At 41.3% G+C, this 27066-nt stretch overlaps 1 protein-coding gene across 1 annotated transcript in view; it reads right to left on the bottom strand.

Annotated features, from left to right (window-relative positions):
• ANK2 (ankyrin 2) overlaps positions 1–27066 on the bottom strand; it is a 395088-nt gene that overhangs the window by 8104 nt on the left and 359918 nt on the right. Inside the window, exons 41-48 of the mRNA XM_054989621.1 lie at positions 19674–25682; positions 18021–18095; positions 14399–14530; positions 12144–12284; positions 10206–10485; positions 8644–8935; positions 6449–6532; positions 1811–1975 (exon numbers count right to left, since the gene is read on the bottom strand). Coding sequence (XP_054845596.1) covers positions 1811–1975; positions 6449–6532; positions 8644–8935; positions 10206–10485; positions 12144–12284; positions 14399–14530; positions 18021–18095; positions 19674–25682 — 7178 coding nt within the window. The remainder of the gene's footprint in view (positions 1–1810; positions 1976–6448; positions 6533–8643; positions 8936–10205; positions 10486–12143; positions 12285–14398; positions 14531–18020; positions 18096–19673; positions 25683–27066) is intronic.

Genomic DNA, 27066 nt, shown 5'->3' with positions numbered 1-27066 from the left:
TTATTATTCCCACAACAAAACACCCTGTGAGATGGGTGGGGCTGTCCCAAGGTCACCCAGCTGGTTTCAAGTGGAGGAGTGAGGAATCAAACCTGGTTCTCCAGATTAGAGTCCTGCACTCTTAACCACTACACCAAACTGGCTCACAAATTCTCTTAAATCCTTTCCATATGTGAAAAAAACCAGTTCCTGATATTTCACTATGAAAAATTATACCACAAGATATAATGGTTTTGTGTCTTTTCACCCTGTATTCCTCATTCCTTTTAATCTGAGTGTTGTGTGCAACAGAAAGAGCCTTAAGGAGTGATTCCACACACGTTGGATAATGCACTTTGAATCCTCTTTATAGATCATTTGCAACGATTTTTTTCGTGTGCGGAACAAAAAATCCACCTCAAACGATTGATAAAGTGCATTGAAAGTGTATTATCCAACGTGTGCGGAATCAGCCACGGTCTCAGTTAATTGGAGTAGCTTGAATTGGGGAGTGAGCCAATCAGTTGCTAGGCAACATGAGGGAAGAGGGAAGGAATTTGTCTTTTGGTGGTTGTCAGGACACAAAGGTACTGAAAACCTGCCTGTTCAATCTTTTTATATTGTCTCCCCATTGTAATATCTATGCCATGGCTTGACAAATTTTCTTTGGCTGCACAAGACAGCCCAAAAATTCAGAAGCCAGAGTAATTTGTTAGCTTTCAGGTTTTTGTATTTTAATGGCTATATTTTCTAATTTATTCATACTGCAAAACCTAATACGAAACTCTTCAGTTTCTCATAGTTTTATTAAAGCTATGACAAAAACATTGTAGTATATAAATAAATATGGAGTAACCTTGGTTATCATGAATGTAACATCCCTAACCTAACTCCTCAATTTCTCATAATTTCATTATTGCTTAAACAAGCTGCACTATAGAAAGCAACTAATGAAGAAATGATCTATCACCACTGAATGGTGTAAAGTTAACATATAATCAAGCAACGACAAAAACGTCATGCATATGCATTTTTATGCCACACAACAAAACATATTCTGATGTGAAATCAATAAGGTTTGTGCTTCTACTAAGGATTGCTGAAAATACTAGGCACCATAGTGAAATTTCTAAGCACCATGGTGACTTAGCACCTGAGATTTGTCAAGCCCTGTTATATGGTGTGCATGGACTAGAGATGGAAATGAACAGAAAAAAACATGAACATGATGTTCGTTATTCGTTGCCATCCACAAACAGGGACTCACGAACAACCACGAACACGGCAACAAATGAGGCTTGCAACAACCACCTGTTCGTTTAGAATGGGGACTCACGAACAGCTTGTTCGCGAACAGCAGATTGGGCTGTCCATGACCTTTTTTTGTTCATATTGCTGTTCGTGCCCATCTCTAGCATGGACATTTGTGAATTTCCTCTCAGACATGATATTCAAGATCCCTCCGACTCGTTTCCAGCTTTCTAAAGATACTTATCACATTGAAAGCAGTAAAACGGTCCAAAGGAAGGTAGAGAAAAATCTATGTGATTATTTCCCCTTGCAGGTTCCCCTCTACCGCTTTTCACATTTTACAAATTGCTCCCCCATCCCCATATTCCACCATATATATGGCCTTTGTGCTTAAGACAATGTATGAATTATTTTATAAGAACAAGGCACGTGCAGACTTGCCACTGAAATAAATGAGTGCAGCAATGGAGCTATGTGAATAATTCAAAACAAAAGTCTGGAGACCCTCATGTAGTCACACATTTCTTATTTTAGGCAAATTTACTTATCAAAGAAAACTAGGAGGCAAAAATAAGCTGACCTCAGATTGCTCACTGTCACTTTTCAGCACAACCCGTTTTATGACTTTGGAGTATTCATCTCCCTCTTCCACTGTAACAGGCTCCTGGGGTGCTCCTTGCATGACAACTTCTTCCTTTTCTGTGCCATCTGGTAAAACGAATCGCCTAATGATTTTTCTAGTGACCTAATAGGGTGACATTATTAAGAGTCATGTTGAATTTCAAATGACAGTAAGTCATACTTACACTTTCAAAACTGCAGTAAACTTTAATAACCACTTACAAAATTTGCAGCAATAGTTGAAACATGCTCAGTTTGGCATCCGTTTCCTAAAGACCCAAGAAAACAAGTCTGAAGGGCTCTGAGGTAAGTTATCATGCCCTCCCCATCTGGGAGTGATTGCTTGAGCTGTTGGAATGATCCAAGAGGAGGAACTTCTAAGCCCTCCTATTCTCAAGTCAGGGCAGCAGTTCTAGAGTACTTTGTTCCTCTGTCATGTCCAGTGCATTTGGGGGAAACTTACAAGACAGTATGAGAGGTGGTTTCCGCCCCTCCCCCCCCCCTATAGTTGCTGTAGTTGTCTAGTCTGAGTAGATGAGCTGTTGAATTTTTTATAGTATTATGAGCCTGAAAGCGAGAGATGAGGCATATGTGTGTGTCCCATTATCTGTTATTACAGGCAGTGGGAGATTCAGTGTTGATTCTGGGACTGTCCAGATAAGGGAAAAGTAGATTTGAAGCATATGGGATTTCCAGTGTCCAGTCCTCCCCTCAACCACCAAGTATCTAGTTATCCTGCTGGGAGATAACCAAGACTGCCGGTATTGCTGCTGAACTGCCAGGGTGGTTCTGGGCAAACCATCTACTACCCAGGATTTAATCTTGTATGAGACTGCTAACTTGGTATGTGATACTACAATCTGCTTGGGTGAGCTGGGAAGAGTATCTCCATGCTACCTATGCCCTCCAGGATGTTCACTGCTGCATCAACATAAAGTCAGTAGTCAGGTGGGAGAGACTGCAGTGGTCTATCACGATCCCATCACCTCCATGAAGTATTCTGTCAGGTAGCACCTCAGTTTCAAATGGGTGACTTGGACCAACTGGGCATTTTGCTGGTGTACTGTCCACCCCATGGCATGGTAACCACCCTTTCTGAGTATCTTGAGGTGGTCTCATGCCCTGTGATGTTGTCTCTAGGGTTGTTAGTCCTTGAGGACTTCAACATTCAAGCCAAGACCTCTTGACTGCCACATTTCAGGACTTCATGACAGCCGCGGGGCTGAGTAAATATTGTCACTAAACATATGTGGTGATGGATATACTGGATCTGATTTTCTGATCCAATTTAGGGTTGGATGTTACCCCTCTATTGTGGATCAGCCACCATCAGGTAAGGTTTAGATTTACTGTAGCTTATAGCCTCTGAGGAGCCCTGGGGCCTATTAATATGCCCCCCCCCCCCCCGTGTTTGATTTACTCTGACTAATTTCTGAGGACCCTTTCCTATCAATATAGCAAGGTATTCCAGTCAAACTCGTTGTTAATCTTTGGAATATAGAGATAACTTGGGCAAATGACATAGTTGCTGCTAGATGTTCTTTCTAAGCTATGACATCCTATTCAGTTCCTTGGTTTACTGGGGGAGGTTAGAACAATGGAATGAGCTGGAAGACAACTATAGCACAAGTGGAGGAAATCTCATGATGGAGATAACTGAAAATAGGTTAGAGCACATGTCTATTTCTGGGATAATTATGGAGGAGTGCGATTACTTCTCTGCCTTCGTTGCATCTTCACAAACCCATGCAGCTAACCTTCTGCATGTTGAGATGGGACTGCTTTATTTTGCTCCCTTCTATCACAGATCGTATCTTATTCTGCCACAGATTATTCTGTGACTTACTGTGATGACACATTTACAAGGCATTTTGCAGATAAAATTTCCTGAATCATGAACTGAGCTCTACTTTTTCTGCAATCCTGTGTCAGTTTGAAATTGGGCACGGATAAGTCATGCATGCTTACATGAGTTCTGGTCAATACCTACTGGAGGGAAGGGGGAATTCCTACTACCTTAAAGGAGTGCCTTCTGAAAAAAAAACCCTTATTTTTTTATTTGCATAAATTGTGGTGAAGATCCCCTTGCGGAAGCAAGGTGATCAAACAGGTTGGTAGCTATCCTAGTTCCTGTTTTCTTGGCTCAGACAAATTATTTGGAGCCATTTCAAATTAGCTTCAGTCCTGGTTTTAGTACAAACCTGCCTTGGTTGTCCTGACTGATGACCTCTGCTAGGAGAGATGCAAGGAAAAAGAGACCCTGTTGATTCCTTTGGACTTCTTAATGACTGTCAGTACCATTAACCATGATATCCTTCTGCTTCATCTCTCTGAGATGGGTATTAGAGAAACCGTGCTAAAGTTGTTCCTCTCATTTCTCAGATTATCAGAAAGCGGTGTGGGTGTGGGTGTGACTGCTCAGCACTGTGGCATTTCTGCTACGCTGTTCCAGTGGTTTCCACTTTGTTTCCCATGCTGTTTATCATCTATAACACTGCTTGGAGAGGTCATCTGAAGGTTTGTAGTACAGTGTCATCCGTATGAGGATGACAGTCAGTTCTATTTTGACCTGAGTCAGGTGACTCAGGAGATGTCTTGGATTGCTGCTTCAGTGTGACAGGCTGGATGAGGACCAATAAGGTGATGCTCAGTTCAGGTGTGATGGAGATGCTGCTGGTCGCTAACAAAGATGGTGAAGCTTGTTCTAGATGAGATTGAGCTTCCGCTAAAGAAGATTTTCAACTCGGTGTAGGGCTGCCAACAGGCCTGGAGAAAAATGCACTGTCCCCTTAATATAAACTTAATGTGTGCAAATGGGTAGCTGAAGATTTTCATGGCATGGAAGCAAATAACATGAGATAGTAAATAATGTGCCATTAAGCCTAGATTAAAGGACATTTGTTTTCCTACAGGCAGTTGGCAACCCTATCTCTGTGGGACTTTCCAAACCACAGTTATGAATGGAAGTGCAGATCTTCTCAGTGATATCACTGCCTTTTCCCAACTTATTTATTTGATAGATTTATATTTCACTTTTCAAGCTTACTTAGGTTGATGGGCCAGCAGTGGCCTTTACTTAGCAACCATAATTTGACTGCAGCTGTCCTTGCTTTGATCACATCTAAACTAGCAAGATAGAAAAGAGTCCAGTAGCACCTTTAAAACTAACCAACTTTACTGTAGCAAAAGCTTTCAAGAATCACAGTTCTCTTCGTCAGATGCACAGTTCTCTTCGTCAGCTTTTGAGAACTGTGATTCTCGAAAGCTTATGCTACAATAAAGTTGGCTAGTCTTAAAGGTGCTACTGGACTCTTTTCTTTTTTGCTACTACAGACTAACATGGCTAGCTCCTCTGCATCTAAACTAGATAACTGCAATATGTTGTAAGTGAGGCTGTCCACTTCAGAATCTCCAGTTGATATAAAATGCTGCAACCAGATTTCTATCCAGAAAAAAAACACCATGCCAGTCCTGGAAGAACTTAATAGGCCCACCTACATATTTGCTTCCAGATCAAAAGCCAAAACACACGAGAAGAAATACCCAGATTCAGCACGTGTTCTCTTACCTCAAGGTTTGCTGGGATCTGTAGGCGTCCTGGAAGCTTAAAGTTTAGCATTTACAGAGCAGCAGGAAGGGAAATACAGGCACCTGTATTTCCCTTCCCCTTCCTGCTGCTCTGTAAATGCTAAACTTTAAGCTGCCAAGACACCTACACTTCCCAATAAACCTTGAGGTAAGAGAACACGTGCTGAACCTAGGTATTTCTTCTCGTGTGTTTTGGCTCCAAGCTGCTGCTTATTTAAAGCCCTCAATGGTCTGGGACCAGGTATCGAAAGGTTTACCTTCTCCCTTATTTTCCTGCCTTTCAGGTTGTTCTCTGTGTGCTGCCATATGGAGGAGGGGGCGGCTACAAAGAAGAGGTATTTTCTGGTATTCACCTGGCCTCTAGCAAGCCTATATTTAGAAGCCAGCTAAAACAGTTCTTTTCACCTAAGCTTTTAATTTTTAACTGAAGGGTTTTCTTCAGTTTGTCTTGAAATCTTAGGGTTTTTTTATTTTCATTTTGTACATCTGTAAGCCACCCCATAAGCCTAAAAATGTAGGACATAATTTTAAAAGACAAATAAATAAACCTTCTTCTCAATATATCATTATAAAAAGATACACAGAGCTCACTTGTGACACAACGGTTTGGCTCTGTCCGGCACGAAGCACTTTCTTCAATGTAAGAGGCTTTTCTACCAGCAGAAAAAGCTTCTAATATTAGAGAAATGTGCCTCATGGCAGAGGAAGGCACCACAATTATCAGCCACAAGGCAGCTGTTCTGGAATGTTCAATTGCAGCTTGGGTCAGACTGATCTATTCTGTCACGAAGAATGCCAATATGCCTAGTTCTCACTGGAGATGCTTCCTTGTCACCACTTTAATCCATCGTATACAAAGGTAGACAATGGAAAATTTTTCAGTAGCACTCCTGTTGGTTCGACACTTTTAACTTGAGAAATGCCCCAAGCATAGCTTTAGAGTATAACTACTGAAGCACGCTTTATACTTTTCCCTTCAAGATAACCACAAAATAAGACCAGACGGTACCTTTTTCACTACAATATGACCATGTTCATCTGTATACTGCTCCTCCGTTACGGCTTCTGGAGGCATTTCAGGCATGTCATCAGCCTGCTGGACAAAAAACAAAATCCATGACTGAAAGACACGGGTTTCAACAAACCTGGTTAGTTGATTAAAGCAGGAATAAAATAAACAAATTAGGAAGTACTGAGGCTGGGTTACACTCAATTAAAAAGTCTGCAAATCAATCATTAAAAGCATGCAAGGAAACCTTGAACCAATAAGCAAACAGGAAGATTCTGACCTGACAGGTAAGTGATATTGAAACAGCAAATCAAAGGGTTTGCTTTCTCAATGAGCAAAAGGACACTCTTCTTCAAAATGCACGTTAGATAACCACCCAATTGCATTTCTTTTTTCCCCTTCTCCCCAAATCAAACAAGAAAAAGTTATTAAGGTTATTCAGTGACCATGCAGGAACATGCTAAATCTATCAGTGCAATTCAAGCCAAGGGGTTGCTTCAGGAGCAGTCCTTTAGGGAAAAGCGTGGGTGTTCCTAAAAATGTACCCAGGACGTAACAGTCACTGGCACGTGCAGTAGTTCAACACTCCTGTACCTGAATAATCACCCGGCGGCGGACGACCCTGGTAGTTACCATCTCTTCCTCATCTGAGCTGGCCTCCAGCTCACCTAATTCCTCTGCTAGCTCCTAGTGGAAGCATGGAAGCATTGCTCTTATCACACTGACGTTGCATGCATGAATGAAAAGTGCTTGGTCCCTTTCCTATTAGCCCAATGACAACCACACCAATACCCACTGAAGCAGCAGTTTGAACTGATACCAGACAAAGTTTTATTGCTTGTGTTGGACAGATCATGAGATTCCGTTACTGCCTCTGATTCTGTGAGGGCATCCTGGCCTACTAAAACATTATTCAGTTTCTCTCACTGATCGGAAGATTTGAATAACTTAGTTCAAACACTTTTCCATTATCTATGAACTTAGCATGTCAAATCCTGTTTCATGAATACCTGCTGAATTCTCATGCCAAGGTTACATTTTTGAACCAGTAGATAACAAGCATCAAGTTTCCTCTGACCTTACTTTACATGATGATAGAAGATGTGATGTTCACATTAGACAGAGATAAACAGTATAAGGAACTCCTCCACGCATTTGCAGATGTTTTTCTGCACCCAGAAAGTCCCTCAATTGAAGCTCCTTCTAGGAAACGGCTGTTCAGTTCCAAACAGAGCTGCACCCTTCTAAGCCCAATTACTGCAAAGGATGGGTGTAATTCTGTTTAGGGGGGCTAGAGGAGTAGAACGAATGACAGTGGTGGAGGGGGAGGAGATAGAGAAGGAGAGGCTGCTGAGAGAGCAACGAGTGTACCAGCAGCAGGCACCACCAGGAAAGGGATTCAGGGCTTCATGGAGTGGGGTAATTTAGAACTCTAGGGGAGAAAATTCCATTTCTTCCGGAGATCCTCTACGTTTTTTTGTAATGGGATACTGATATTTTACTTCCTCCAAGGCTGTCATACCTTTCCTAAACCTCACCTCACAATAACAGCACTCTCTGTCCTAACCTTAAAGGAGAGTTATAATCTTCTCCAGTGACCTATTTTGTTGTGATAAAAACAAGGCCAAAAGCATGGAAACTAAGACGAATGAAGTCAGACACACATGTATTTCTATTTTTGCAACAGGTATCTGTGTGCATGCACTCAGTTCCCAAGTGGTAAATGCATTGCAAAACTCAAACTTGGCCCAAATCCCTGTCTGTCAGCATACTTTTTTAATACACAGAGACCATTTCTACATTAAAAAAATGATAGCTGTGAAGCCCTAAGCTTTGCTGGATTTAGAACATGCCATTTTCTAAAGGTTCTCTTGGACAAAGTCTTCTCCTCCTCACATCCATTTGGAACATCTCACATTGGGCTCCTCCGTTCCCACTGAGCTGCAAGCTGCTTCCCAGTTACATTTCTGTGTCTTCTCTTCTGCGTAATCTCATAGATGCGCTTTTTATTCATTTTATTTTATTTTTATAAGGATAAAGATTGCTGGCTCTTAAAAACTGCCACATGCAAAGACCACTTGTATTTATTATCAAGGTATTATGAGCAAGATTCTATCAAAGAATACGATTCCTCCCAACAGTAAATTCTCCAGAAGTTCAGTAGTGACTATATCGAGCAAATGGTGCATTCTTACCTTTTCCAGTAATTCTTCTTCATATCTTTCTAATTGTTCTGGGTGTTCATCAGTTGATTCCACAATCACCAGGCTAGTTTTTCTAGGATGTGGATCTTCCTGATGGAAGTGATGGTCCGCAGGTTCCTGCACAATGGGTGAATCAGTCCTTTCGCTAGATGTTGGGGTTTGAAGGTATGGCCTTTCATGATCCTCAGACCCTGCAGTAGAGCATTCAGACTTTTCACTGGCAACACTTCCTGCTCTTCCACCCGTTGATGCTTGTGTCTGATCCTTATCTGACGTTGTAACACTGCAAATTAAATGAATTAATTATTGCACGTTGAGCACTTCCAGCATTTCTGTCTACCTAAACATTCAGGTAGACAGACTGCCTGAAGAACAGATTCTAAGAGAGCTATACGATGGAGGTAACAAAAGATTTTTGTCAAGGGACCGCCACCAGCATTATTTTAAATTTGCTTATACTTTGCATGGAAATATATTAGGCTCTACTTTCAAATATCTGAGTATAGTAGCATCGAGAAACATCACTTAAGAATTCTAAAAGCATTCAGATGTGCCACAGTAGTTACTTATTTAAATTTAGAGAAATGAAATGAAATATTGTAAAAATGCTTTTATACTATTACAAGATCACTCATGCAATCCAGATAATACATGTCTCTACTTTATATGTTTGTTTTGGTATATGTGTGTGTGCTGAGAGGCACCCACTCAGAGTGTTAATCAATTAGACTCAAATAGCTCTAAATTACTCATATCATGAATAGTTTTATGTACAAAAACTCTTTGGACTCAGTTGTTGACACAGTATGGGAGCAATGCCTGTCAGTTGGACCTGAGTAGTTATCTTGCAGTGTAAAAGTACCTCAAAGATTCTCCAAAACTTTACAGCATGATTTGACAACTGTGCCTTTCCTATTTTTTTCCAGTTAAGTTGACCTACAAGTATTATGCTGAAGAATACATAAAGGCTTGAATCCCACTTAAAATTTCTGCAGACAGAAATATTTCCATCTGTGAAAAACTGCTACTTCCCCACCTCCTCCCACAGCCCAAATGCCCCCTGAAATGTTACTTTTGGGGAATGGCTTCCTAAGGAATAGCGGGGGGGGGGGTATCAGAGGTATGCCACAGAAGGGAGGAAACAGAAATATCCCTTCCCTGCACTCAGATCCAAACTATTGTTTTATACAAATAGAGTTAAGCTTAGTTGGAATCTAAAATAATTCCATTCAGTTTTGCTTACTATTTTTTTTAACTTGCAACCTAAACTTGCTCCTCAATTCTTATCCAAGTATCTATGCAAAGAATTCATTTTGTTGTTCTTTTGAGCTATGGAAATGACGGCTCATCAATTGGCCTTGGCAAGGCTGAAATAATATCTAATCAGTCAGATTTTGCACTTTGTCTTGTGTCTGGTCACCTAAGGATGAAGAAAAACACGCATCTCTAAAAGCTGCAAGGTTTGAAAAAACATCTAGTAGATCCAATAGAAGATACCATTTTATAAAGTGTCAATTACTATAGCCTTAGGCCTGATATCTTGGGACTCTTACAAGTATTCCTGTGCAGCGAATGAATCTTCTGGCAGCTCACGAGGTTTCCCTGAGAATTCAGCTTCTGCTCGATCTCTGTGTGCTTGTCGTAGGAGTTCTGCAACAGGTACTTCTGCCTCAGTCCTGGGTGTGCCTTCGTGCAAGGAGGAATAGCTGACAGAAATGTCTTCTTCAGACACAAGAGGAGGCTGATCAGATTGCTCACTATCTTTAGAAAGAGAACGCTCCTCTTCTTTTTGATCTTTTGTGCTATACAGATCTTCACGGAGTGCAGAAAACCCTAGTGGCAAAGTAAAATCGATCAACATCTGATCTTTCCATGTAAACCAGGAAAGTCCACACAGTTCAAATCTAGATCTCAGTTTGTGGTAGGGCAGTAGGGTACAGAAGATTTATGTAGAGAGTCTCTGATCTCAAATGTTTTCCCACACAGAGTACTCTCCAAGCAGTGAGTTAAATGTTTTTATTTCTACTCAATTTTTTTTTACTTAATAACATTTATATCCTGCTTTTTTGCCAAACAAAAACCCAGTCAATATATTGTCGAAGGCTTTCACGGCCGGAGAACGATGGTTGTTGTGGATTTTCTGGGCTGTATAGCCGTGGTCTTCCAAGACCACCGCTACACAGCCTGGAAAATCCACAACAACCAAAAATCAGTCAAGGTGATTAAAGTAGCAAATATTCAAGGTGGCTCATACAATACATCAGTGAAAACATAAAATAATCAAAACCAAAGAATATAAAGCAAAAGAATCACAAAAACACTGCAGCATAAAACACATGTCCAACAAAAAGCAATTAAAAGAACTTAAAATAAACCTGGAACAGTAGTAAAAAAACAATTAAAAATAAACAGCACCTAAAGCACTTAAATAAAACAGGGTCTGAAATAGAAGGAAAACAGATAAGGAAATAGTAAGGAGGAAAAAGACGAACAAAAGACCAGAAGCCAGGGGCATGGTAGACTTCATGAGGGAGAGTATTGCATTGCGGACCCCCACCAAAAACGTTCTGTTGCACATCTCAATCAGCCTAGTTTTCCTCACTGATGGCACACTGAACAGTGCTCCAAGTCCTAAGCAGGTTGCAACAGGCAGAGGAGGTCTTTGAAGGCCTAAGTACACTGTTCCCATGGGTTTCCAAGCTTTAAAGGTCAATACCAGCACTTTGATCTGGGCATGGTAATCAATAAGGAACCAGCGCAATGGACAAACTACAGGAATAAGGTAGTTATTGTAGCAGGAACCAGTCAGTACTCTCGCTGCTGCATTTTGGAAATTTTCAAAGGCAGCCCAGAACCAACCACATTTCCATCTTGTCTGGATTAAGTTTCACTTTATTAACCAACATGCATTCCTTCACCACCTCCAGAAACTCGTTAGGAGTTTTCATGATTGCTGTCAATTTTGATGGAGAGAGTTACAAGTCACCTCCACCTATCCCAAATCTCTAGATAATCTGCATGGTTTTATGAAGACATCAAATTTCATGGCAGACAAGCTGTAACTTTGTGGAATTTCATAGACAAAGGAGCAGAAGCACCAGCCACTCAATACCACCTTCTGATGCCAATACACTTGAGCAGAAATAGCATAACACCATACATATACCATTCTATCAAGAAACCATACAAGATAACCATGGGAAAGGATATCAAAAATCAATGCAGAAGGGCAGGTCAGTAAGCAGAAAGGCAAAGGTCAGTGAATGGAGCAACTATTGCAGTTTCAGTCCCATAAATAGACTGAAGCCAAATTCTATGACTAATCCCTGAATGTTTGAACTGTTGACACTAAAAAAGCACTGTGTGAGGTGGTGTGGGCAGTCTTGTAAAAGGCTCTGTCTGTACGTTGGATTTTTGGCAGTTGTGACACACACAACCTAATGAACAAGTTAATAAATGGTGAGAGGATACAAGCATGAACTCATCCTTACCTTCACTGTGATCCAGTCCTATTGTCTGTTCGATTTCTGCACAGGTGCCACCATGGTCCTGGGAAGTTTCCATGCTACTCTCCATTAGGTGAACAATATCCATGCGGTTAATTTTTGTAAGACACTCTGTTAGGCTTGAATCTGTGACGTGGAAAAGATTGGCTTCATCTGAGTTGTGTTCGTTCTTTTAAAACTCTTCACTGTCTTTCGGGTTCAAACAATCACAATGGAATATAGTATAACTTAATGTGCATTATCACCCTAATTCTAGAGATGAGTCATACATGCTTCTGCATGTGTATGTGTGAGCTCCACACTAAGTTTTCCCATTTGCAAGCCCTGAGTTACCTCAGACCCTTGGAAAAGAGAACTTACTTACCTATAACTGGTGAGTCATCTGTGCAGTCACAGAAAGAGCCTCAGTGACTCTACACTGCTTAGGAAGTTCAGGAACATGATCTCAGAGGGATCTTTGGTGCTGCAACCCCGTCTTCTTGAGATGAATTTTCCCTATCTGAGCATGCCATGAGCATGGGGGGAGAAGCCTTGTCAATCCCTTCATAACTGTTATGAGAGTGTGACAGCACAGATGTCCACTCAAAGAAAACCAGTTACATGGAAGTAACCCATCCTTCTTCATTGTGGTTTCTCTGCAGTGCCACAGATGGCTAGCTAGACACTGGTCTACTTAACATGGGTGACAATAATTAATGATAGGGTCTATACTATATATGATATTATCTCAGGAAAATAGACAACGAAACCCACCCCAAAGATGCATCTGCCCTAGCACACACATCATCAGCGTAATGACATGGAGGGGGTTAGCCACAGCTTTGCAGTGGGAATACCCCTGAAGAAAGCAAAAGTACCAGCCATGCCTCTGTTAGAAAATATGGGAAAGATCACATCCTGTGCCAGGTGAAGTTTAGCTATGAAAGGAAGGAATTGTCTGAGCACAACTGTCACCCTTGATTGTGTGAAAGAATGGGTGTCATAGCAGAGGGAAACTCCTTTAAGACACGGAGCACAAGTCGTAGGTAGTCATTGGTTCTAATGGCTTGCAGTGCTGGAGTAGAGGACCAATGGACAGGTTCAAAGAGAAGATAGTTATCTTTAACCAGAGGAGTAAAAAACCAAAATAGAAATTCTGCCATATGAACGTGTAAAAAGGCAATAAATCAATCAAAACATTGTAAGTCTAAAAGGTAGTTAAAACAAATTAGATAAACACAGGATTTCAAACAAAATAAATCCACTTCTTGAAGTAAAATTGTCCAGTGGAAGATTTTCTTATTTCCTCCATGCTGTCATCATTTTCAGTGGGAATGTCATGAAAAAGTGCTTTCTCAGTATGTTGCAAGAAGAGATCTGGACACAGGGGAAGCACAGAAAACTGTCATATGAGAAAACCAAAGAAGCCTGTAGAATGATGTCTGTCAAGGTCACTGCAATGAGATCAGAATGCAGTCACCCTAATCGGCTGCTTCATTAACAGTGCGATCCTAAGTAGACTACATCCTTTTAAGCCTATTGACCTCAATGGACTTAAAAGTGTGTAACTCTGTTTAGGCTGTACTGTAAATCAAATTAAACAGTCATCCCAAATGGATGTTCTTCTCCCAGACTCTTCATATTTTCAGGGACAGCTGTTGTGCAACACCAAAAAAGGAAAACACCTGAACAAGCAGCAGGAAAATAGCGAAACAGTCAAGAGAACTCTCCACAGAAAAAAGTTCAGTCAGAAGAGAACTGAGCAGAAGAGTGTTTTCCATATCCCTTGGGACATACACAAATGGTGAAAAAAATCTCCTTTTGTAGGAAAACGACAGGGATACTTTCCTTTTGAGAGATATAGAATGTTCTCAGAACAAGCAAGCACAAAACCTATGTTAGACAGCACAGAGACTAAGAATAGCCTCTCCTCTTCCTGCCTCATATGTATTTTACTGATGGATGAGTGCAGAAAACATAGTTTTGTTCACCTGCACTACAATGTGAAGGCTCAGGCTATCAGAAGTTGGTGACTAAGACCATGATGTACCTACTAACTTACCTAATCACAAAGCTGTGCGCTTTGCTCCCTGTTTCCATGCTAAACCACAGTCTTGGTCTTCTCTTGGAATGTATGGTATATTCTTCAGGTAGAACCCCTTTCTGTGAGCTCTTCACTTCAGTGAAGCTCATGTGTAATTTCTAACGTCCTTTGGCAGGAATAAAAATAATATCTGCTAAACATAAAGCTAGAAACATACCGGTAGCGTGTTTCCCATCCCTTTCCAACCAGTATTTCAACAGTGCATGGCTCTGGTCCTGCAGTGAATTAGGATTCTCAATTCGGATCTGATGAATTTGTTCTTCTGTGAAATCCAGTTCTCTTGCTAGCTCTGTGAAGGCAAATTATTAGCTGTGAAATCTTTGCATAAAAACATGCCTTATATTCAGGGCTTTTTTTCTGGGAAAAGAGGTGGTGGAACTCAGTGGGTTGCCCTCAGAGAAAATGGTCACATGGCTGGTGGCCCCGCCCCCTGATCTCCAGACAGAGGGGAGTTGAGATTGCCCTCCGCGTGGCGCGGAGGGCAATCTCAACTCCCCTCTGTCTTGAGATCAGGGGGCGGGGCCACCAGCCATGTGACCATTTTCAAGAGGTGCCGGAACTCTGTTCCCCCGCGTTCCCCCTGAAAAGGAGCCCTGCTTATATTAATTTAGAACATTGGCTTATCCAACCCAGTAGTGGTACAACTCTGGCAACAAAACATCAGTGCTTAGGCAGGATGTTTGTAGCAGTTCTGCCACCTGTTGTTCTTTAACTGGAGCTGTTGGGGAATGAAGCATGTGCTCTGACACTTTTCATTTCTTTTGTGGTTCTTTTCCCAAAAACCTGAATGCAGAGGTATCTTTCCTCTACAATGAATTTTGCATTATGCTAGATGGATAGGTGGATAGATGGATATTTTAGAAGTCTGCTTCTTATCATCCTTTTTAATCAATTGAAAAGAGTTTTGTTATTGGATATTGTTTCCTGTTTCTGAAAATGGACTATTTAGATTTCCCTATTGTTCAGTTTTCCCTTTTCTATTAAAAAAACTAGATGGAATGTAAATCTCTCCTTTGAAATCAATAGGTTTTAAACTCTAGGTACAAGATGATATTGTTCCTATCATGCAAAGAGTATCTTTCCTAGCTAGAATCTGTATATTCATGCTATTTTTAATTCCTTTCCTTGAAATTAACCCTGACAGAAGCAACTGTTTTTGATACAGTATCACAATATTTTAAATGAACTTTATTTCTCTGGTAGGCACCAAAGGTTGTTAATTCATCAACATGATCATACAAATCATCAACAGTTTCAGCTGTCAGTGGAGGTGCTACTTTGGGTGATTTGGAGGCAGGCACATTTCTCTCTTACCCTCCCAAAAATTACATGGTAGAACTGAAACACAATATCCTGATTTGTGTGTTAAGCTGCAAAATAACAGTATAACAAACAAAACAAGGTATGGTGTTTCAAAATATTCTTGCAATGGTAAAGGCCATTGGTGACTAGAGGTGGGCATGAATCACAATATGAAGCAAAAAAACCGCACAAACCAGGCCGATTCGTGGTTCGTGAAAATGCAGTTTGTGGGACCGCATTTTCCACCAACTCCATGACTTTTTTTACCTGGTTCATGCGAGTCGGGCAGGAGAACGGGGCTGTCAGTTTCATAGACCCCGCGCCAGGTTCAGCCGATGGGCTGAAGCCGGTGCAGGGTGAGAGAAGCTGACAGTCCTGTTATCCTGCTGCTCAGGTGCCAGGAGAAAGGAGCTGTCAGTTTGACAGACCCCATGCCAGGTTCAGCCCATAGGCAGAAGCTGGCGCAGAGTGAGTGAAACTGACAGCTCCTGCTCTCCTGCCGCCCTGGGTGGAAGGAGAACGGGGACTGTCAGTTTGACAGACCCTGCACCAGGTTCAGCCCATGGGCTGAGGCGACGTGGGCTCTGTCCAACTGACAGTCCCTGCTCTCCTGCCGCCCAGGACAGAAGGAGAATGGGGGCTGATAGCTTCACTCACCTCATGCTGGGTTCAGCCCATAGGCTGAAGTGGAGTGAGTGGAGTGAGTGTGGAGTGAGTGTATGTTTTTTTTTGGTTCGTGCCCGTGTCTATTGGTCACTGCCACTGAATATTCTAAAAGAGAGATTTCATTATCTTGTATCTAAAATAACATACTTTTACAGTCAATGTAAACTTCATTAAGAAAAATAAACATTTACTTAGTGAAACCATTATCTATGTAACATTATATATTTTATGAAGCAATATGGAAGATAGCATAGAATACTAGTACATTCACAAGATTCTGAGACCCTGAGGGAAAGTAAACAAAATGAGACAATATCATTAATACTCTACTTATCATCATTTCAAACATATAAAAACTTAAAAGTGCAACAAATTAAGACAAAGTTCAAGGCTTGCCTGCTGGTGCAAATTGTTTTAAAAAACAAGCATCCAAAAAACAAAAGTGAGAAAAATATCATAGGAGAATAAAACAGACATTTTAAGAGCAAGACTTTGATCCAATAACATCTTAGAGACCAACTAGATTTCCAGAGTGTGAGCTTTCAAGAGTCAAAGATCCCTTCATCAAACACACGGAGTGGAAAAAGGTAGGAGTCTTTAAAGTCCAGGCAGAGGGTGGAAGGGGTATGGCAAACAGGTTGTCTAGTTGGTCTCTACGGTGCTACTGGACCCAAATATTGCTATTCTACTACAGACCAACATGGCTACCCACTTGAAACTAGACATGGGCACGAACAGAAAAAAAACACGAACATTGTGTTCGTTGTTCATTGCCATCCATGAACAATGAACAACGAACACTAACGAACATGACCTCCAGCCATCAAGATCCCTACCACACCACTCCCAGAAACCCTACCTGAGCAGACAGCAGGAAATGTACCAATAATAAATAATAGCTTGGCCCCAGAGACTGGCAGCAGCCCTGGAACCTGAACGGGTAGATCCCTATCCCAACACACACAAAGAAAATGCAAGCTCCAATGCACTCTCCCTGTCTCTCGTTCAAAATGCCAACAGCAACTGTCTCTCCCTCACTGTCTGCAAAACCAGAGCTGGGAGCCCCCCTTCCCCCTGCTCTTTGCTTCCTTGTAACAAATTTGGAGCTCCACACTTGAAAGGAAGACCTGCCTATCAAGCTAAATTGGGCGTAGATTGGGGTTTCCAGGGCAACAGCAGGAGTTCAGACAGAGTTCAGGCAGTCCCTGCCTCCGGTTGCCAAGGGAATTGATTGCAGGTTCCAGATTGTCTGGCTTGACGAATAGCAACAAACATCAATGAACAAGGCTTGCAATGACCACCTGTTAATTTAGAATGGGGCCTCACGAACAGCTTGTTCACGAACAGTTGATTGGGCTGTTCGTGGATTTTTTTAGTTTGTATTGCTGTTCGTGCCCATCTCTACTTGAAACTAAAGACATTTTAAGGCATACAAAGGATTGTTCTTCCTCTCAAAATGTGAAACAGAACTAACTACATGGGTTGGATCCATACTAATGTTCCTGAAGACGCAGGGATTTCAACCTCTAGAGTATGATTTTACTCTCTCCTGAAGAAGTTCAAAATTCTACATGAACTCTTGGGTGGGGGGCTATTACACAAGAACAGTATTTCAGGGGGCCTTTGGGACTGGCATGGTATGGGGGAAACAGGAAAACTGCATTCCATGGACAGATCTTGCATCTTCAGAAACGTCTAATCGAGACCCAGGTCTTCACTAACTCCATTTACATTTTTGCTTGCACATCACTGGATCCAAGTAATGACTCGAGTTGAATGGATGAATCAGATACTTTCTTTCACTTCCCTACCTGTCCAGCTGAATCCAAGATGATCAGCAATATGTGCTAGTCTTTCCTCTGTTCTCTCTTGATCATCCAGTTGATCTAAAAATAAGGTAAAATAAAAAAGAAGTTAAAAAAAAATCTCTGCAGAGCTGATGTACCTTAACAAAGGAAACTCCATAAAATAAGGCCAGTGTTTGTTTGTATTGTCGAAGGCTTTCACGGACGGAGAATGATGGTTGTTGTGGGTTTTCCGGGCTGTATTGCCGTGGTCTTGGCATTGTAGTTCCCGACGTTTCGCCAGCAGTTGTGGCTGGCATCTTCAGAGGTGTAGCACCAAAAGACAGAGATCTCTCAGTGTCACAGTGTGGAAAACTTCAGAGGTGGTGCTACACCTCTGAAGATGCCAGCCACAGCTGCTGGCGAAACGTCGAGAACTACAATGCCAAGACCACGGCAATACAGCCCGGAAAACCCACAACAACCACCAGTGTTTGTTTGTTTTTAAACAATGGGCACTTCAAAGGGGAACTAAGGGCCTTGCCAAGAGTCTAGATTGGAAATGTCTGAGCACTCCACACTTAATAAAGTGGACACAATCAGAGACATTTTGGGAATCAGAGAAATTTTGGGAAACACGGACCAAAATTTTATCTTGGAGTTTCTATAAAATCGGTGTACATTTAAAATAATATAGAATAAAGGGAGAGGTGAAATTTTTGCTCAACAAGAGATGCATTTTTCCATGCCTCTTTAAGTAACATCACATAACCATCAAACAGAAACTTGTGGAATTAAGTTCAGTTTCAAATACTTTAGCACAAGCCTTAAGACACTTATTTTTAAACCCTAATTATCACATCATTCCAAAGGAATTATGGTATTTATAGTATGCTGGCATCCAGCAGAATGTTTATCTTCTTAGGCTGTGTTAGTTATATTTGTTAATAGTTTCCACACCTGAATTATTTACAAAGTAGGCATGGAAAAGGAAAAGTACACTTCTTCTTGGGAGTATTTGCCTCAAAGCAGGAATTCATATTCTCAACAGCCAATCTGACACCTGCAGAATCTGAGTTTTTGTTTTCCCAAGGGTGCCGTTTTGGACTAAATGTGAAACCGTAATGTATGCTGTCTGATAGGAACTATGTCCAAAATTTAATCACGGCTTTTGTCCTTAGTATTCTTACTATAGGAAATCTATTCCTTCCATAAATTCACTGCTTAAACACAGTCTTCAGTTAATGAATGGTGTCAAGCACACAGCAATTTTACCTAGGTTTTTTTTCTGTGTCAGATTCATTTGGAGCAAAGAAAAACCAAAAACTAAAATCTGCACGGTCAGCTGTTTTACAAGTGAAATAATACATTCGTTAATGTTTGGTAACATTAACAAAAGTAATTTACTTTAAAAAAAATTAAAAATCTGTTTTGTTTGTCATAAACATCGCAGTGTGCAATCTTGAGATTGTTTCAGAGACGGTAAAATACATATGCAGCACACAAAAAAAAACACCCAGAGCTTACACACAACACATTAACAAACACAGGAAGCTTGTTTAAAAAAAGAGACACAAAACCACACACAAAAAGCAAGGGAAAGAAAGAGAAGAAACAACGAACAAAGTATTGCGATTCATGACATGCGTAGCAAAGGGAATCTCAGTGGCTGGCAAATACCTTCAACATGATCAGGGACATTTTCATCAGGAATACGCTCAATCAGAGTCTCAATGGACTCATCCCAAATGGGCCTGGTGTCAAAGATGTCCTCGGCAACTGACTGCTGGGTCTCAATGGATGGCACATTTTCAATAACCGAAACTTCTAGGGCGCTACTACTTTCATCATCTGAAACTAATTCTTGTTCTCTCTCTGATTGTATAAGTCTATCCACTAACTTGGAAGCTTCATCACTAATCTCTTCAAAGAATTCTATGGAGTTTTTGTAAAGTTCAAAAAAATGTTCCTTACTTTCTTTTGAGGGGCTAAGACCACTGTGGGAAGCTGAGGTGCTTCTGCTCTTAATAGGCAATCGTGAAGAAAATATCTTTGGTTGGGCAGTCGTCAGCTCATCTGATTCTAGCTCAAGCTTCATCTCACCCACCCTCTCTCTGGTCTCTGCTTCTGCCTCAGCATAGCTTCTAGCTTTGACTGAACGCTTAGCCTTTGAGTCCATAGAGGCACTTGCGTCTGATTCAGATTTGCTCCTGCTATCTTGTTTCATAGGATGTTTGCATGTTATGTCATGAGCTTTAGGGGACTCTGGCTTCCAGACTGATGTCTCTGTGTACATATATTCTTGCTCAACTCTTTGGAAAATTGCTTTGACTGGGATTTTTGACTTTGGTTTGGATTCATCATCTTGTGATTCTTCTAGGTTGCCTACAAAGTCAACTGAAGGGAGGCTCTCAACTTCTGAATGGTGAGTGGTTCTTACAGGAATTTTGGATTTGCTTTCAGAAGGAGGCATGCTTTCCATGAGAGCAGTAGGGATTTCAATCACTGATTTCTGCTCCTCTGGTGAGGAGTCTGGAGAATCATCTTCCTGCTCGGAATATACTGACCGTGTGACTGTTGAAAAATCTAACTGTACATCAATTACAGTCTGCTCAGGAGAGGTGGGGAAAGGCACCTGAGAGCTGTCAAACATGTCACCAGCATCAACTCCAGAGAAGACATCAGCATCAGAGGCAGCAGTTTCTTTCCTTGGTGACTTTGAAGAGGCAGAAATACCCATTTTAATAGGAATTCTGGATTTAATATCCCCCTTTGTGCTATGAGAACTGCTGGTGTCATCTTCTAATACAGATATGAGAGAATCTTTTACAGATGCGTTAGCTTCATCAAATTCAGAAGATGCAAATGGAGTCTGGGTTAGCTCTGACTGGGGAGATTCCAGGCCTTCAGCTTCTCTCATTTCTTCAGATAATGACACCTCTTCCTGAGACTGCTCTCCCATTTGGAAAAAGTGCAAGTTTTCATCAGAATAATTCCTCTTGGTCATGTCAATAGCACCACTCCTTGTCATTTCAAACAATTTACCTTCTTGGAAAAGGAAGGGATTTGGTTCACTGGTGGGTGTCCCTTCTTCTGTAGGAGTCCTGGCTGGTGTGGTATCAGGTGTGGTACCTTGTGACCTTCGGTCTACCATTAAGCCAAATATCTTTTGTTCTTCTTCTTTCACCCGAGCCTCAAAAGCATCATCATCTTCACGTATTTCACTCCATTGATCAGAATCCACATCTGTCCTGGTTATGATTACTTGGCTGATTATTTTCTCAGCTTCATCCCTGATATTTTGTAAAGCAGCTTCATCAAGTGATGCGGGGTCTGTTGTTGAAGGCATTGGAGTTGATTGTTTCTGAAAGGTGTCCATGTGCTTGGATTCAATCTCCATATAGACTTCTTCTGAAGTGTAACTCTCAGAACCTGCTGATGCTGGTCTATGAAGGGAGCCTGTTATTCTTTTTTCACAAGTGAAGGTAGTTTCTAGTCCAGCAGAACTATCACCTCCAGGCGACTGGTCTTTTATCACCTTTGAATCAATTCCTGTACAAATGCCAGTGCTAGTAAAAAAATGCTGTGAGGGAACATTTTCATAAGGGCTTGTTATAGCCAGAGCACTCCCTTCATCAACATCTTCAACAAAACTGTCACATTCACCCTTTTGGGTGGTTAGAGATGAATATTCTGCTGAGTGCTCTGAGCTAAAAAAATCCCTTTGTGCCATATCAAAACCTATGTCAGTTCTAATCAAATCACTCTCTGAAGGAGAGTGTACAGGTGAAATATCAGAAGCCAAATTATCATTTTGGGATGCGCAGCAATGAGAGGTACCAGGTATGCAAGAACCCTCTGTACCTCCCGGTCCCATATCAGGGAGGTCTTGGTGTGGTCCCCTCTCAGCTGCTGCATCTTCTTCCGAAACATGCTGGTGATGTGATGCCTCTGAGGTCTGATTCAAATCAGTTACTTTTTGAGCATCATCACCAACTGAATGGTAGAAAGCCTCCTCAGGGTGCATTACAGGGCCATTTGGGCTAACTGTATCACTTTCATCTGTGCTGTAGCACTTTGATTCACTAGCCTGGGCTATAATGCTAGCGTCAGAGGCAAGAGAGGTATCACCAGACATTTTTGCCTCCTCGGTAGGTTTATCTGATTCTGTGTTCTCCTCCTCAGTACTGAATGAAGTATGTTGTTTGGGCTCAATGGGCTGGAACTCAGTTTCTTCAGGACTGGAACTGGAATCCATATTACAAAGATGAGGTGAAGGAGGCTGCACTCGAATTACAGGTTCCATTAAAAGCCCAGAGTCAGCTTCCTTTTTCAGTTTTGTCAATTCTGGCTCACTTTCTGAAGAGGAGGAAGTCTTTCTAGATTCAGCTGCAGAGGTCACCATGGCAGGTATATCATTATATTCATCAGTGGTTGGAGGCGCAACTTCAGATTCTGAAGTGGTTTCCAGATCAGAAGTTGAAACAATATCATCTGGTTTGGAATCTTTCTTATAGTCTCTCTTCTGCTTTGCTTCCTGTTCCAACTCATCAAACATTTTAATTTTGGTCACCATTTTGAACATCTCTTCTTCTGGTGTGACCCTTTTCTTTGGTTCCCCTTCTGAGTCATATTCTGGCTCTTCGTTGACTTCAGGGATGACAGCTGACTTGGATATATTGGACAGTGCCTGTGAATCTGCTAATTTGGGAGTGATTTCATAACTAATTTCCTCAGAGCTAGGAGTCTCGGGTGAAAGAGGACTTTTGCCCGAGCTCTCCATAAGTGATGTTTGTTCCAAGCTGTCATCTTCAGCACTTCCATCAGGGTCTCGTAAAAGCCTGGTTCGCACAGGTGCCAACTCAGGGAAGTTTTCTGCTTTGGCAGGAGCAGTCTGAATGGGACCAGGTCCTGGAAGAATGCCAATCTTTGATTTCTGTTCTACTGGGCTGCTTTCCAAAGAATCACGGCAGGGAGATTCTTTGGTAGGACTAGGTTCAAGAGAATCAGGTGTTTTGCGTGACGAATTATCTTCCAAAACTGGGCTTGCTTCAAGTGAATCTTTATGGCTTATAGCTATGGATTCATCTGCAACTGGGCTAAGACCTTCACACTCATGGCTAGAAAGTGAAAGCTCCAGTCCTCTACTAATGATTTGAAGTTCGCTGGCTGAATCCTTCTCTTTCTCTAAAGAAGTGTCATGTGTTTCAGTCAACTTAGTTAATTGTCCTTCTGCAGTGGCCATAGATACCTCATCCCTGACAGTATGCTTACTAATAGAGGTTGAGCTAAAATCTGTACATGTGTCTGTCTCTTCCTTGGAGGCTATAATTTGTAATTCTTTGGACAAATGATGACAATCAGACTCTAAAGTCTCTGTGATGTCTTTTAAGCCTTCATCAGCAACTGTCCGTTCAATTTTTGTTGGAGAATGTGGTTCAGCTGTTGATAAATGTGGTTCAGCTGTTCTCTGCACTGCACTGGATAATTCTGTTTCTTCCATCTGATCAGCAGTTTCAGCTTTCTTTGGCGAGAAAGAGAGGCTCTCGGGGCTTGTTTCAGGAGTTTCTGCCAGGCCCTCATGCTTATAACTTTCCTCAGAGCTGATCTGTGGAGTTCCATCAAGCAGGCTACCAATTGGAGAATCTGCTATGCCTTCATGCTTAAGGCTCTCTGAGCTGCCATCCAAAGCACCACTGTGTAAGGAGAGGGTGGGCAAAAACCCATCTTTCACACATTCTGATGGAAATGTAACATTGAATGGACTGGTCAGTACTTGATCTAAGTGAAGCTCACCTTCCTCAGTAATTGAAATATGCCGGAACTGTTGGTATTTGTCATTGTCCTCAAGCTCTTCCTTTATGACAGCAGAAAAATCTGTTGAAGTCTTTCTGTCAGGGCTGATTTGGAGTGCAGTATCTCCTTGTTCATCAAATGTCAGAGTCACAGTATTTTCATTATCAGCTACAACTACTGGAGAAATTTTTTTGTCAGTCGTGCCACTCTGCTGTTTTGCCTGTTGTGTGGCTGCATCTTCTTTCACAATTATGTCAGGAATACCCTGTGCCTCCTTTTTAGATTGCAAATCTACCTCTGCCTGAGGTTCCTGGCTTTTTTTGCTCTTCAGACTATCTTTTTTGTATGCCTCTTTTTGTGTCAATACCTGTTTCTTTTCACTCTCTACCTGAGTGACACCTTTCTTAGCTGTCTCTTTGTCAGAGGCCTGCTGTTTATGCTTTATAGATTTATGCTCAAAAAGTCCAGCTTTATGTTTGGATGGGTCTTGACCTGACTGGAAGGCTTTCATCAGTTCACGAACAGACATAGTTTCTTCAAGTCTTTCTGTTTTGGAAGAAGGTGAAACTGGAGCCTTCTTAGTGGTGGGTGAAACAAGTGGCTTCTTAGACGTGGGTGAAATAGGTGGTTTCTTAGCTGTTGGTGAAACAGCTTTCTTGGCAGCTGGAGAAGAGGAGAGTTTTGAGGGAGAAGAAGAAGATGGCGATTTTGAGGCAGAGGGAGAAGATGGTGATTTTGAGGCAGAGGGAGACGACGGTAGTCTTGAAGCGGCAGAAGAAGCTGGAGGCTTTGAGGCAGCAAGAGAAGGAGATTTTGTGGCAGCAGGAGAAGCTGGTGTTTTTGAGGCAGCAGGAGAAGTTGGGGGCTTTGTTTTGTAAATAATTTTTTTAACTTGTGTTGGCTTTGTAATAGGCTTTTCAGAGGCACCATCTTTTCCTGGGACCCTGACAGGTAACTTTGAACGTCCCTTCTGCTCATCCTCCACTCGCTTCTGAAGAGCTTTTACTTTATCTTTGATCGAGCCAATGGGAGTTTCTTCTATTACAGGAGACACCGCATTTACTTTGGAAGACTCTGCAGGGGCTAGCCCTTGCTCTTCATCTAAAGACTCCTCGGAGCTAAACTTTGCTGGCCCTGAAGGTTCTTCCTTTCCTTGGGCTTCCTTGCCCTTTGGCTTTTCCTTTTCTTTTAATTTTTTCCTTACTGGTTTTTTAATTTCCAAAGTAGGTTTGCGCTGATCTTGTTTCTCTTGGCTCTCAACAGATGTCGAGTCTTGCCCAACTTTGTCAGTACCTCTGCTTACAACAACTGCTTCAAACCTCTCAGCTATTATATCTTCTTGAAAAGTCTGTGGTTGCACTTGGTTAAGTGACACATACGCACTGAGATCCTTGCTGAGATAATTTACGATTCCTGCGATATCTTTCTTTTCTTCCTCTGTTTTTCTTTCGCCTATTCTGATTTCTACACAAATAGGCTCTGTGCCTTCCAAAGGAACATTTTGCTTGGCCTCTTCAATTTCTTCATCACTTACTATAACCCATTCTTCTTCTACCAAATGTGCTCCAGAACTGGATCTTCTAACAGTTGGCTGTTCTCTAGGGCAGCTTCCACTTCTTAGAATTTCATTTACTTTTTCTAAATCCTCTTTAACTCTTTCCACAATTTCAAAAGGTTCTCCTGGTTCTTCATCAGCAACTTTCACAAGATCTTTCACCTTAATGGACCCTGACTTTTCAGAAGAGTCTGTTGTCAAGATGGCAGTCATTTTGATCAAGTCTTGCTTCATCTCAGAGACTTCAGAAAGCAAATCTGGACTGGCTAGGACAGGAACTTCATTGACAAGATGACTTTTCAGGATCGATGTTTCAGTTGATTCTGTTTCATCGTCATCTTTTATGCAAATGGGGGAAAAACATTGAAAATAAATGGAAATCAAAAATAGAGATTGAAAAACGTAATCAGGACTGAAATGACTGTCTTTGATTGCAGCAGTAGGAGAGTCAACAAAATTGTCTGGGTATGGTGGATCCACAAATCTGAGGGTGAAAAAAGCAAAGCAAAGCTAACAGGAAAAACTGAAAAGGAAAGTGGGCAGGAAATAACTTGCTTATTTTTTGCAGTATGGCACATCCACACATACAACACCAAAGCTTTTATAAACCAAGAACACTAGAAAAAGTAAGGATGAAAAAAAAGAACAGTGAATGTTTTACACATAGGCATCTCAAGATTGTTCAAGTATTACAGATCAATGTTCAAATAAAAATAGAGAAGAACAAAGGGGTAAAAAAACTGTAATTGATTGAAAGTGAATCTCCTCTAAGAGAAAGCCAGTGATAGCAAACTGTCAGAAGCAAAATTAAACACTTTTGCTTAATAATCAAGTCAAAAATTGTGTATTTACATTTAATTATGCAATACTCTGTCATAAATGAAATACGTTGATATCTGAGGCAGCTGCAAACCGGCATTTCATCTAAGGGGAATCTTACATCCAAATGGGGACACAGACACACAGACTTTTATTTCAAGAGGCATGGTCCTTTCCTTGGAACATCCTCATAGTTGAAAACGAATAATGAATAGATTGAAGGAAATAAATAAAAACAGAGGAAGAATAAGAGGGAAGGAAAACTTAAATAGTGACTAGCTCAACAGTGAATTCAAAGGTTAGAAAAAATGTAACACACAGCAACCAAAAACATCCACACAGAGCACATCCACGCAAACATACACACCCACACACAATATATATATGTAAGCCAAGTTATTTCCATGCAAAGCAAAGCTGTTGCATACATTGCAGGGTAAGTATCCTTACATTAAAAAAAACACAAACCTAAATGGTTATAAATGAAAAAGGCACAAAATTATATGAAACATACTGTGGTGAAGTATTTATTTACTTTCTAGGCTCAACATGTAAAGTATTTGATCTGGTGAAAACACAAAAGAGAGTTAGAAATGATTGAGTGGAGTCTCACATCAGGAAACATACAAATAATCTGTTCTATATACAATTCAGTTTTTCAGAGAACAAAATGTTTTAAAAACTCTTATAATATCTTTAGAACTGTGTGAAACAGATCACACTGTGAGACAGTGGGCCAGTCAGTGAACTTTTGGGATGGGAGGGGGCACCTAAGCAGTCCAATTAGGGAAGTGGCAAAAAATGAGGAATCTCATCAAAGAGAAACCACAGTCCAGCCACCAAGTGAGCAGAGAGCAGGGTGCAACACGGTCACCCCAAGGCTCCAGTTTGACTTCCCCTCCC

The sequence above is a fragment of the Eublepharis macularius genome, chromosome 10 (genome assembly GCF_028583425.1).
Source record: "Eublepharis macularius isolate TG4126 chromosome 10, MPM_Emac_v1.0, whole genome shotgun sequence".
Taxonomy (NCBI): Eukaryota; Metazoa; Chordata; class Lepidosauria; order Squamata; family Eublepharidae; genus Eublepharis; species Eublepharis macularius.
The sequence above is the reverse complement of the archived record's forward strand: the minus strand, read 5'-3'. Positions and strand labels throughout refer to the sequence as shown.